We start from the raw sequence: 13,713 nt of genomic DNA, 5'->3' as shown, positions 1-13,713 counted from the left end.
GCCAAGCTGTGGGGCTATATGGGGGAGCCGGCTGCTATTGGGGGCTGTGCTACAGCCATAGGGGTACCCATAAGGGTGCTAACCCACTGGGCTAGGCACCCTCTGCTATTCTGTGGGCGTGTGGGGTTTATGGCCAGGCTGTGGGGCTATATGGGGGAGCCGGCTGCTATTGCAGCTGGGCTACAGCCATAGGGGTACCCATAAGGGTGCTAACCCACCGGGCTAGGCACCCTCTGCTATTCTGTGGGCGTGTGGGGTTTATGGCCAAGCTGTGGGGCTATATGGGGGAGCCGGCTGCTATTGGGGGCTGTGCTACAGCCATAGGGGTACCCATAAGGGTGCTAACCCACCGGGCTAGGCACCCTCTACTATTCTGTGGGCGTGTGGGGTTTATGGCCAAGCTGTGGGGCTATATGGGGGAGCCGGCTGCTATTGGGGGCTGTGCTACAGCCATAGGGGTACCCATAAGGGTGCTAACCCACTGGGCTAGGCACCCTCTGCTATTCTGTGGGCGTGTGGGGTTTATGGCCAGGCTGTGGGGCTATATGGGGGCGCCGGCTGCTATTGGGGGCTCTGGAGGAGGAGGCGTGCACTTGTGGCGGCGGGGGAGGAGAAGGCGCGAGCGCAGCGGATCTGCGCGACTCTTTATAGCGCCACCCCCGGGGGGCCCCCGACGTTTGACGCATTGCGGATACCCCGCAGCCAATCAGAGGCCGCGATTCAAACGCGTCCCCCCCCCACACGCGGATACCCTGCCGCGTAACGGCCGAGCCGAGGCCACATCACCGCGTACACGAACGCGCGCTCCGCCGCAGAGCAAACAGAGTGCGTCGCTTCGGTGAGGGGTAAAAGCTGTCGCGGGAGGTTTTTTCGTCCCTTTGATCTTTATTCGTTGAAACGAAGTTGATCTTTATTTTTCGACGTCGTCGTATTGATCAGTTTCGCGAGTCTTTGTCGGTTTTTATAAGAGGAGAAATCACCCCGCCCGTGTCCCTGTTAAACAGCAGCAGCCAGCAACGTCGCGGAGACGACCACGAGGTTTTTATTCTTCTTCACAGCGGCGGCGATTTGCAAGCAAAGAGGAGAAGAGTTTGAGTTACAAGACGAAATAAAATTTTATAAAAGAAAAGCTCAAAGAACTTAAAGCAATGGTGAGTTCTCGCGGTTGCTGGTACTAACTTTACTTTACGATGTTTTCAAAGTACGGGGTTTTTAAAAAAAAATGTTTTACCTCAGTTATTTGTGGTGTCACGAACGCGATCGATTTTATCGCGTCTTTGACGTAAAACAAAGTTAAATTACAAGAATACTTTACGAAACTGAGGCGGTTGAGGTAACGTTGTTAGCGTGTTAACAACAGGTGGTGGGGGGGTTGATATTTTGGCGGGATTTTTGTGCGTCTCGCCCGTCAACGAAACAAAATGTAAAATATATTAAAAAATAAAGTCACGTAGAAGGGAAATGATAAAAATAAAACAATAAAATTAAAATATTTAAAATTAGTAAGGAAACGAAACGTCCACGCCCCAGTTCAACCATAACGCGACACCCGCATATTACAGCACATTTATACATTAAACACACGCGTGGGTATGACAACTACACACATTTGTGTGTGTTACAACTACACACATTTTTGTGTATTACAAGTTACACACATGTGTGTGTAAGTTTCTGCTGCTGTGAGGGGAGCGGTGGCGCAGTGGTTAGCGCACTGCGATAAGAACACGGTTCGATTCCCTGCCACGATCAATGTATCAGTGGCGATTGATATCTTTATTTAACCGGTCCTGGGATCTTAACCTTAGGTTTGACTCGATTATTAAACGAGTACCCGGTGTGGTGTGTATATAACACATCGGTACTGAGGAGAGACAAAGGCGGCCGGGCGTGGTTTTTACCACAACACTTTTGCCTGCTTTGGCCTTCGTGGTACTCGTTTAACAGCACTTTACTATGTATACGCCTCTTTCTATTCGCTAAAACTGACTTAATAATAAAATATCAAGTGACCAAATGTTTGGCTAATGTTGAACGCGTGTCTAAGCGTGTTGTACACGTTTATTTTTATCAGGTTAAACTATGTAGCTAGCAACTTAACATTGCACGTGTAAGAGTATAAAACTGTGACTATCCCCATCACGTGGGTCATTTAGTGTCTCGTGAGTCTAATTAAAGTATTTGTGTTTGAAGGTAAGCTTTGTACAGATATATTTATTGATAGTGTAGCACGAGTCTAATTAAAGCGTGTGTGTGAAGGTAAGTATTGTACAAGTATATTTATTGATAGTGGAGCACGAGTCTAATTAAAGAATATGTGGTTAAAGGTAAGTTTTGTAGAGATATATTTATTGATAGGGTAGCACGAGTCTAATTAAAGCATGTGTGTTTGAAGGTAAGTGTTGTAGAGGTATATTTATTGATAGTTACGAGTTGTGGGTGTTGGCAGTCGGTGGTTAGCACCGTTTCGCCACGAACCGGGGGGCTGTAGCAGCGTTTGATTGCAGTCCACAGCTAACTTTCAGTGGAGATTTATATCGAAACCTGCCTTGCCCATCCCTCCACCTATTCACCAATGGGTTGACCGGAGTGGTGAAGTATGGTTAAGCAACCCCCAGCCCCCCCCCCCATGACCAACAAGGCGTGGAGGGGAGAGCCCTAAGCCAACAAGTTGATTTTTTTTTCCTTCAAAGGGCTGGGTCAATTGAAGTATGCGTTGGCTTCCTGCAAGACGTGGTAACTTTAGTTCAAGCAGCAATGTGTAATCTATGTCATGTCACATGTGGTATGCGTTTTCAGCTTACTCTTTACAAGTAGTATTTTGTCGTCTTATCGAGGCTACAATCCCAGTTTGTACTGATGCTGTGTGTGTTTGCTAAATAAGGTAGTCAGCATATCACCATGGACGAAACTAGGTCACATTTCATATACATACTTAGCCGCGGTTTTTTTAATTGGGGGGAAAAAAGTAGAAAATGGCTTTACTGTTAAGTAACGTGAACACGTTAATGGGCTCTTATGTTGTATATCCGCTCCCTGTTCAACTCTTCTTACATTACCTGCGTGTGAACGCCATTCATAAGACTTGGCTGGGTGGGGCAAAGGGGAGTTAGTTAACCAGCCTCTGTCGGCACGCTGTAAACTTATTAATACTTACACTGCAAATGTATCAAAAGTTAGTCGCATGAATCGTTACATTTCCAGTTTTCTGGAGGAAGAAAAAAAAAACCAGGAGTGTTTTTAATTGCGTGTACGTGTCATTTTATGCTGCAGGCCGATCAGCTGACTGAAGAGCAGATTGCAGGTAAAAATCGCACGTGGTGTCCGAATTTTGCAAAAGTCCACAGTCAGTCGTCTGCCACCTTTTTCAAACTTACCACAGACTTAGAAAGTGCACACTTCTTAACGTGCAACATTCATTCTTTAATATTTATGATCAGGTGTGTTTTTCTCAACGACTACAGTTGTGCCAGCGGTGATTAAATATTAGACCATTGTAATACACCTAAAAAACTACTTTCTTGTCCTGCGTGTAACGTTAAGTGTATTTTCTGAAATGTAACTCTCTGAATTAGTTAAAGCGGTGAACAAACGGCCCTTTTATGTCCTTGGATCCATAGTCCAGACCACGAGTTTGCACGCAAAGTTTTTACTGGTCATAAAAACTGCACGCCCACCCAACTTCCCCCCCCCCCAGCAAACGCACTCACCCCCCCATCCGCAGTCCCAACCCCACCCACTGAGCCAACTCTACCGTCATTGCCCTCCTCCCCGCAGAGTTCAAGGAGGCGTTCTCGCTTTTCGACAAGGACGGCGATGGCACCATCACCACCAAGGAGCTGGGCACGGTGATGCGCTCGCTGGGCCAAAATCCCACCGAGGCAGAGCTGCAGGACATGATCAACGAGGTGGACGCCGACGGTACAGGCTCCACTACAACCAATAACCATGCCCCCCCCTCCCTCCTACTTGCTGCTTGCCAACTCTGGCCCGGAAGCACACGCGTTCATGGCAGAAGTGGATTTTGGACAGCTTTAGAGAGTCTGCTGTCCTTGGGGGTCAACTGGATCCTGGCTGTGCCAGTTACTTAATTGAAGCTGGTGGTGGTGGTTAGGGGGGTGTAAAAACAGTTGTCATCTGCGCACAGCTTTTATCTCGTGAATTTAAGGGGAAATTTTATTTTTGGGAGCTGTTGAACATATTTGACTCTCAGTAGCCTGCAACCTGCTCTGCTGAATGCAGTGTTTCTCCAAGACTCGTTAATCTCAGGTAAACACATTGAGAAAAGGTGATGTGGCAGTTTCGGTGTACACTTACACTTGTGGTTTTCGACAGGCTTGAATTGCATAGCCACAATGCGACTGTTAGGCCTGTCTTTAGTGCCTGTGAAGTAGACAAGCATTTATATTACCCACATTTTGTAACGGCCTGCAATGTAGTGTATCAAATTACGCTTCATTGAGCTTCCTCGTTGTGGCATAAAATGTGCAGACTTGGCAATGGATTAGTGACGTCCCCATTATGTTTGACAAGTTACTGTGCATATGGTATGATGTGGATGGCCATCTCCACATCTGTCATTGTGATTGGGAGTCTTCACACGAGTTGACATTTTGGTTGCTTTTGCAGGCAATGGTACGATCGACTTCCCAGAGTTCCTCACCATGATGGCTAGGAAGATGAAGGATACGGACAGCGAGGAGGAGATTCGTGAGGCCTTTCGGGTCTTTGACAAGGTGAGTCTGCTTGAATCTTATCTGCCCCCAATGGTTCTCAGAAAATGCACGAGAAGGATGTGAGGAGGCTTTTGGCTTTGCAGTAAATATGAAATAAGATCTGACCTGGTTGTACCAAAATCTACCTAAAAGGGCTATAAATGGAGGTATTTGCTCATAAGATGACACTTTCGATTGATTGATGGCTGGTAACAAAGTTGAGTTATTTTAAACGTTTTTAAAACTGAATATGTACAACGAAAGTATTCATCCATATTCTAGCATAGGTCACTTTCCTATGTCAATGTAGTTCTATCTGCAACCATTTGCAATTTAAGGTTGCAGCGTTCTGGTCCGCACTTGCACATTGTGGCACGGTTACTGTAAAAAGCACATTGCATGTGTTTCTAAACCAATGCAGTGCTGTGTGCAACTTGGCAATTCAGCCAGCAAGGGGGGAAGCAAGGGGACCTGATAAAAAAATTAACCCATAAAAACAAAGTTTTTCACTATAAATCCTTTATATGCGTGTTCAATGGGCCACAACCCAGTCCACATTGGTCTTTGAAACGGGCGGCTAGAGTCCTCTCGTCCTCTGGCTTGAGATGGCTGCCACCTATGGGTCAGATGATTGCATGCCAGCATTAAGCAATTGGTAATTAAATATAATATTTTTGTCCTAAAAAGTGTAAAATTTTGTAAAAAAATTTCACGAAAAGTAATTGTCACGCACAACGAGTCTGTGTGGAAATGTCAGCTCGATTGGATCACGGGAAGTGGGTTAAAAAACGACCGGAAGATTTGCACGGTCGCAAACAAGCAAGCGCGCAAGTGAACTTAATATAAAGGATTTAAAAAGCATGTACAATTAGCATGGTAACTGCATGCAGTTACAGCAGAGATTCATGCTTTATTAATGTTTCATTTCCACATGCACCTTTGAGTGTTCAGCCAGTGGCCCTGTAAAGGCAATTTGTGTGTGTGTGTGCGGTCATTAGGATGGGAATGGCTACATCAGCGCAGCTGAGCTCCGCCATGTGATGACAAACCTCGGGGAGAAGCTGACCGATGAGGAGGTGGACGAGATGATCCGCGAGGCCGACATCGACGGGGACGGCCAAGTCAACTACGAAGGTCGGTCACTGCGACTTCTGTCACCATTGTTGACCTTAAGTCGGGGTGGATGTCCTTTAGTCGTAAACTGAAATATTGCAAGCAGAGGTATCTGCAGTGTTTTGTAATGAAATCCATGTTTTCTCTCTTCAGAATTTGTACAAATGATGACCGCAAAGTGAAGTCTCTGCGTTGCAAGCCCCTTCCTACTCTCATCCCGAAGTGCAAGTTTGGATGACTGCCTTTCTTTTCTTTACTACTATTCTGCGCCACACAAAATGGTCACGTTAAAAAGTTTGAGCTCATGGATGTTCGTATAAAAACGATTCCAAACGGCTCCCTCTTGCCCCCCCATCTTTTCTTTTTGGCAGCTGGCCACTGCCTTGGAGCAAAGGGGTTGGTGCCCCTGGTCTCCCGTTCCCCTACACACACTCCCCTACGCCGCCGTACGGCCATGCCACCCGTACGAACTAACTGGCAACTAACTGGCGCGTTGCCACGTAACGTGGATGTGCTTTGCGAGGTTGGCTGTGCTCTGCCACCAGGTCGTTGGCCACATGCCGAGGCGGGTGCAACACACGCAGGGTTGTTGCTGGTATCTTTGTCTAGGGTAGTGTTTCCCATCTCGGTGGTCTGAGGCGTTGTGAGAATGTTACTTCATGTAGCCTCTCAAGAGAGGTGACTTATGTGAGTGTAATCGTATCATCTTTGCACTATTGTGTAAGAGGTTATTAAGAGGATTAACCTTTAATATTCTTCACTCACAGTTATACCTACGCTTCATTACGGTGGGTGGTAAGTTTCATATTCTCAGATTGTTTTCTTTTCTCCTGTATATTTACTTCTGGTTGTGATGCATTCTTTCTGGCTTGTACAATTTTAAAGTCTGGTTATTTGCTACTGAGTCCATTCCAAGTTGTACAAGTTAAAAATTTTAAATAAATACTTTTGCATAACATTAAACCTGATAATGGTTTTGTTTTGTGTGCTTGCGGTGGTCATTTGCTTTCGACAACGGTGTATTTTTTGTTGTTGGTCACGTGCCTTTGTGTGCTAGTTCAGTGTTCGTGAGCACTCTGGACACCTCATGGTAGTGTTGCATCAGTGGTATTTGTGATTTAAAAGTATTTTTTCCCTTTGTGATCTGAAATTGAAAACAATGTGCTTTCAAATCATTTTAATATCAAGCTGCATCCACTCTTCAGCAATTCCTTTTATACAACTTTTGGGGGCCGAATTAACCATAAACATTCTAATATAAAGTGCAAAGTGTCCATTTTGAACACAGGTGAAATTTAAACAAACGGACATGTTTAACTTTACATTTTTTGTAAGTCTTTGCCTCCAAACATCAGTATTCCTGTGTAGAAATGGCATTGCCTTTGTAACGGTATATAATCGGCATTTCTTTAGAATTTCATGCCACTTTAGTCTGTCTCCAGAAAATGGAGGCTTGTAATTTTCTGAAGTAGATTGTGCCCTCAGCTTACAACTTGGGGGCTTAACAACTTTGGAGTATATTAAGCAAATGCTTGCAAGGGATATTGCTTAAACTGTAAACGGAGTTATTTGTAACTTGGTTGCAGGTGCCTATAATTATATTCAAGAACTCAAGTTGCGCAAAAGTGGATGTGGCTTATATTAAATGTTCATGAAATTTGCGTAAAATGCATGCAATGGTTTATTGGTGTGAAGACTTTGTTTTTAGGTAATGGCATGTAAAGCCGCCATGGAATGTAAGCAGATCGCTTTCTAGTGATAACCTTGGATGTGCATACAGCAATTGTTAAGTAAATGTATGTACATTTTAAGTGAATGTCATACATTTTAAATGGCATGTCTGCATTGGTGCTGCTGTTATGTAGCGCAACAGACGTGAGCGCAAGCTGATATCAGTCTTGCATGTCTCTTCCGAAACTTTCTCATAAGAACGAATGTGCTGTAGCATAAATAAATAGCCCAACTTAAGTTTAAAAGTTAAACGAAGTGCATAGTCAAGTACAAACAGGGGTTTTCAAAACGTTTGAGAGAAATAAAATGCACACTAGCATATTAATATATTTTCATTTGCACCCATTTTTGATACTGCAAATAGAAGACTTGGATACATTGGATTCAGAGGTGGGTCTTGCAATTGGGGGGGGGGGGTGCATCCGTGACTCGTATTTGAGTATTTCGTTATCAAAATTACAATATAAATACTGTATACAACCTGAACCATTGTTATTGAGGATTTTTGTGATATCTGATTAATAAACATGGTTATAGAGGAGCGCCTGGCTATTGATCTTTTAATTGTTGAGTTTTAACTGTTGGTGATAAAACGTGTTTTGGGAGGAAAACTTCCATCAAGTTTTCCTGCATTACATAACTGTAAAACGGTAAAATTTTTACACGGTGACCCTTTTCTAAATCGTCACTATTGGCCCTCAACCATTGCTGATTATACATTTCCAAGTTTAAGTACTAAAAAAAATGTTGGCAGCCTTTTTAAGTTAATGTGAAAGTATGAGTCCCAATATCTGGCGGACATTGTGTGCAGGGTAACGTCGCGGTTCGGTTATGGTATGCTGTTGATTAAAGTGGCGCATTTCTCCCGGCTTGTCCGCTAATTGGTGGGAACGTGCTAAGCGGATTCATTAAGTTCAAATCCTGCGTGGCTGCTTTTTCCACGCCTTGGATCTATCATCAACCTCCCCGTAACAATGACCACTGGCTAACCCAAAGTGAACCCAACTTCTAACGGACCATGAGTCGTCCGTGAAAACGCCCTCCAACGTGTTTCAATACTAACCAAAACTTAAGTGAAGTTGGGCAATTGTCCAGGGTTATTGGCTCACCTTCAACCAAAAATCCCTACGATTATAGTATTACATGCAATGGCAATAAACCATGACGGGTTCATGTAAGGTTTTGCTACAGATTTGTCAAGCGTTTGTAATATGCTCATTACAAGACGCGAGTAAATTGTTTACAACGCGCCACCCTTAAGATCCGGTTGAGGTCGGCCGTGGATACGATGCAAGCTCATTCACTGCTGGATGAAGGCCCTCCCCAAGCTGCCATCAGCCCTGGGGATCGTTCGTGTTGTAATGCAACAATCAATCTAGCTTCTGCAAACAAGGTAATCTCATCACCCCACCTTTGTGTTGGACGTTCTCGTGGCATCTTTCCTCCCTTGGCTGGCACTCCATCAATCTCGACCAACGGCCATCACTTCAACTGTTTAGAAAAGTAAGAGGGCTTGAGCAGGACAAAGCTACAAGAGATTATGGCAAGATTATAAAGCATATAGAATTTGTATATGAAGTATTGGCAAGACAAAACAACTGAGGCTCCCAAACTAAACCAAAAATTCCTTTCAAGGTTGATTTTGGCCCAACAGCTTAATCATAATCCGTTTGTGGTCGCTGAAATACGCATAATCTGGTGACCTTCCCCCTCAATGGTAAGTCATACTATGAGAGTTGGTAAGCTTAATTAAGACGACGATGCTCCTTGGTGTAGGAAATGTGGTCGTGGGTTTCTACCACTTGCTCCAGAGTTGCCAGCGGTTGAGACGATTATCGTCCATCTGTTTAACTACAAGGACACTTGAACTCCGTAGTAATAAGACGACGTAGATCAGCCCCATTTAATTAGTGATACCGTGGCAAGCAAGATTGGCTTCTGAGAAAAGTGGAGATTTATCTGCGAACGTGAAACAAAGCATCTGTGCTGCGTTTAGGTAACGGGATATAGCACATGTGTGTAAAAAAATATATTTAGAGAAACAAGCGGGAGGAAATGATGAATTAAAGACGAGGAGAGAGAGAGAGAGCTGTCCTCATCGGCGAGGGATAGAAAGCGTTGCTCGGAAAGATCGTTAATATTTAATTTGCGGGTGAAAGTTAGAAAGGGACCTTTTTGCACGGAGCCGCGCATCACTTATTGATGATGGCACCGCGCGCGTGAGACGGTAGGTGCCCGGGACATTGGTGGGTCGCGCGCATGGCGAGGGAGACACGCTCCAGGGATCACGTGAAGAGTCCCCTCGAGCGAGCACGGCTCGTCCTCGCTTCGCCTAATGAATTGGCAAAGGCTAAATGGTTGCAGAGGCCGTGGCGAAGAAGGGAGAGTGAATGAGAGTTAGGCTTGGGTGGTGCGCTGATGAAATGTCAGGGGTTTGCTTCATTAAAATAGTGGTCGTATGTAATCATAACCATTCAATAAGTAAAAAAATATACAGAAAATTAATAATCATTAGCAACAGCACCACCACAACATAACATAATTCATTACCAGATCTAGTGATATTTTACTAATTACCCACGACTAAAATATCACTAATATAATCCTAATCAGCAGCAGCATCACCATCAATCACAAATCACTCCCAGTATCCCCATCATCAACACCATCTTCATCATAACAAATTTACATGAAGTAATTGTTGGTGAAACACGAGTGGAAAACGCAGCTGAATAAGTATACTGAACTGCGCCTTGGACAATTTGAGGGCGGTTTGAGATTTTAATGGTGAAATAAAGTGGGGGGAAAGATCAGGATGGAGTGCTTTTTGGAAAAATGAATGTGACGGTGAAAAACATACAAATGTGTTTTACGAAGAGCGTTCTCAAGGAGTTTATATTACCCGCCATGGCATATGGATTGAATTACGGACATTGACGTAGAAGTTGGAACAAAAGTGGAAACCTGCACAGAGGAATGCCACTGCAAAAGGAAAACGCGGATCAGAGAACATACGCAGGTTTGAGATATTCACTGTTAAGGAAAAACACATGTATGCGGAGGGAGCTGGTAGGAACGTTGGGTTGCTCGGTCAATGGCCAGGGTCAACGGCGGCGTGGTGTATTCCGCAAATATGGCCGACTGTGAGGGCGGGCACAAGCCGGCGTGAGTAGGTTCAACGTTGAGTTGTATAAGGGCACCACGGGGTGACCAGCCCCTCCCCACCCAGCCCCACCCCTCACACCCCCTACCCTCCCCACCCAGCCCCTCCCCACCCTCCCCTCTCCACCCAGCCCCACCCCTCCCACCCCCCAACCAGCCCCACCCCTCCCACCCCCCCCACCCAGCCCCACCCTCCCCACCCAGCCCCTCCCCACCCTCCCCTCTCCACCCAGCCCCACCCCTCCCATTTTTGGATGCACGATGGACGGACGGACACAATAATCCCCTGTGGGCTGGTGGAACCAGGTGGTTCCTACCAGTATAAGTGTGCTTGGAGGGGACACCACGAGGGAGACCAACGTGTACGACCAGAGTAGAGATGTAATGAGCTTGTATGCAAGACAGAATTAAACAGCGCGTGACCGTGAGTGATGGTGTGGGGAGGCCTTCATCCAGAAGTATATACATCATGGCTCATGATGTTAACACATCCATTCTAACCATCACTATCATCCAACATCGTACAGTGCGAAAGAAGTTCAACATACATCATTAACATTTAAATGTGAAAGTGCAGCAACTCAATGATTTGTCCCATTGCCTCCACTAGAGGGCGCTTTAGAGAGCTTGAGAATGAAGTTACAGTAGTATCTCCATCTCGCTCGAGAGGGGTGTTTGGCCGACTCTATACTACGCTGGACCAGACATTCTGGAAGAGGTGGCAGCAGGGGCGGTTTCTTCATTAGGGCGATTGGGCGACGCACCACCAATGTCATTCAACCACAGAGTCACGCTAGCTGTCACTGTGCCTCTGGATATAGTCCAATCAGCGTCATGCTACGTTCTGTGGAGTACCACCTCTTTTTGGGCGATTTCCCTCCGGCTGAGAATCGCCCCGAGTGGTCCCATAGACTTACATTCAAAGATGTTTTTTTTCGAACGGGGGCGCTGCAATGCATTCTCTATGGCTTCCGGGAGGGCTCGCCCTAACGTGCTTACGTCATCATACGTGCTTACGTCTTCATACGTAAGCACGTTTCATCTAACAATATAATTTGTCGCCACCTAGTGGAATCTTTAATAAAATAAACTTGAGTGGTTTGTTTTAATAGTGAGTATAGAAACAAACAAGATGTATTGTAAGAGTCACTTTATTTTTCATTAATATTAAAGAAGTGAAGTTGCCTTTACATGCTTAAGCTGTTAATTTATCCATTGCATGGGTGGACCTTATCCTTATCAATCATCCAGACATTTGCCCCCCCTGAGAGATTTTGCAGGAGCCGCCACTGGGTGGCAGTACCCACACTTTACTCCACCGCACGGACGCGACCTCGACTAGTCGGTGCACCCGTTTGTACTGCTGAGTGGACAGGCAGGGGGGAGGAGTGGTTAAGAAACCTTTGGGGCCGTCCATAAATGACGTCACGCGAATTTTGACGATTTTTTACCCCCTCCCCCCTTCGTCACACGACGTCACAAAAAGTCAGACCCCCCTCAAATATGACGTCACAAAGCTCTGCTCCCCCCCCCCAAATAAAACATGCTTCAAATCGCTTTAAACTATTGTCATTGTAGTGCGTATTTAATATGGCGCTGCACTCTGATGTTGTAGGAAAAAACATTTATATAAAAAAGTCGATTTAATTAAGTAGAACGTGTTGTCTATATTTATTTAAAGTTGCGCATTTTGATGTGATATCACATTTCTCAACCCCCCCCTCCCTCGTCACACATCGTCACAAATGTCTGACCCCCCCCCCCCCTAGGTGCGTGACGTCATTTATGGACGGCCCCTTATCCATTGTTTCAACTTACACCATAGCAGCATCCTGGTTAGTCCATGGGCCCAGATATTCCGTACCAACCGAGGTGGCATAACATTTCAGATTCCAATTTATTGATGTGGTCAATAACAGTAAATTGTGTGATAACCATTACGAATGAGTGAGTTATCTAATCATTAATGTAGATTAATTATCACGGTTAGCTACGTACTGAGCGAACGAAGTTCAACGTACATACATATAAATAAATCGGTACAGTACTTGGGAAGTTTTTCTAACTTTAGTGGTATACAAATGTCCACTCTGTCCCATGGGCTACATGAGAAAAGTGTGCTTGATAGTTGCAGCTTGGGAGTGATGTCATGCGCCTGGCTGTTTATCCGTTGGTACCGCATCTATTTTTAATGGAAGAGTGGATATAAGTAGCTTCGGGGCCGATATTAAAAGTAAAATGTATTTTTATTTGACCAAATAAGGCCCACAGAGCTATACCGTCTATCTTTTTTAAGAAGCGACTTGGCCACAAATCATAGCTTGACGAAGTGGCTTTCACGTGGACATTCACAGCAGCCAAATGCTTTAAACGCGTGATGTTAATTCTAAAAGTTGGGGGAAAAAACTGGACCCGGAGAAAAATCCACGAGACCACGGGTAGAGAGTGAGACACGCAAAATCCAATTTTACAGCAGGCAGTCAGGGTCGGGATTGAACCCACGAGCCTCCTGGATAGCAGGCGAGGTAGTTAACATCTCACCACCACTGCCCCCTATGCCAACTTATAGGTGGATTTGTACATTTATAAATTAGACTTCTCATGAACTGCAGATCAAACAGCTGGCAGGTGTACAAACGTACGTGCGCACAACACTGGGTAAAAGTAAACACAACTCCACTTTTAAATAAGTTAAATCAGCCTATTTATTGGTCTTCCAGAACCTAGATTGTCAAGCGACATTTATTTTTGCAGCTGGCAAAACCCAGCAAATGCGAAGATACCAGTCTCTTGAGTTCTCACATGGCTCGGCCAAACTTTACATGCAATACTACTTGACATGTGAAAAAAGAGCTTAATAGCTCATCGGATTCCTCCAGTACACTGCCTAAAATAAATATTTTGATTCTGTAAATAAAACCGGTGTCGACCTGGGTCGCATTGGCAGAATCGTGCTCAAGTTCGGGTACAAACAGTGCGTATGAGCCACTTA

General features: G+C 45.0%; 1 protein-coding gene across 2 annotated transcripts; it reads left to right on the top strand.

Moving 5' to 3' along the window:
• Window positions 1-639: 639 nt before the first annotated feature.
• LOC144729631 (calmodulin-1) lies at window positions 640-6,791 on the top strand. 2 transcript variants are annotated; one of them, XM_078610033.1, is made up of 7 exons: window positions 640-838; window positions 1,059-1,151; window positions 3,274-3,304; window positions 3,778-3,921; window positions 4,630-4,736; window positions 5,714-5,849; window positions 5,982-6,791. In XM_078610033.1, exons 2-7 carry the CDS (start codon window positions 1,149-1,151, stop codon window positions 6,008-6,010), a joined length of 450 nt encoding a protein of 149 aa, XP_078466159.1. In that variant the 5' UTR covers window positions 640-838; window positions 1,059-1,148; the 3' UTR covers window positions 6,011-6,791. The 2 variants fall into 2 exon arrangements, with proteins under 2 accessions (XP_078466159.1, XP_078466158.1); XM_078610032.1 differs by lacking the exon at window positions 640-838 and having other exon boundaries at window positions 1,000-1,151.
• The last annotated feature ends 6,922 nt before the right edge of the window (window positions 6,792-13,713 follow it).

The sequence above is a fragment of the Lampetra planeri genome, chromosome 33, assembly GCF_965212315.1.
Source record: "Lampetra planeri chromosome 33, kcLamPlan1.2.h2, whole genome shotgun sequence".
NCBI classification, from domain to species: Eukaryota; Metazoa; Chordata; class Hyperoartia; order Petromyzontiformes; family Petromyzontidae; genus Lampetra; species Lampetra planeri.
The sequence above is the reverse complement of the archived record's forward strand: the minus strand, read 5'-3'. Positions and strand labels throughout refer to the sequence as shown.

Excerpts from the sequence above, each read along its gene's own strand:
- LOC144729631 (XM_078610033.1), top strand. Across the intron at positions 4,737-5,713 it reads CCTTTCGGGTCTTTGACAAG|GATGGGAATGGCTACATCAG; the intron begins GTGAGTCTGCTT and ends TGCGGTCATTAG. Across the intron at positions 5,850-5,981 it reads CGGCCAAGTCAACTACGAAG|AATTTGTACAAATGATGACC; the intron begins GTCGGTCACTGC and ends TTCTCTCTTCAG.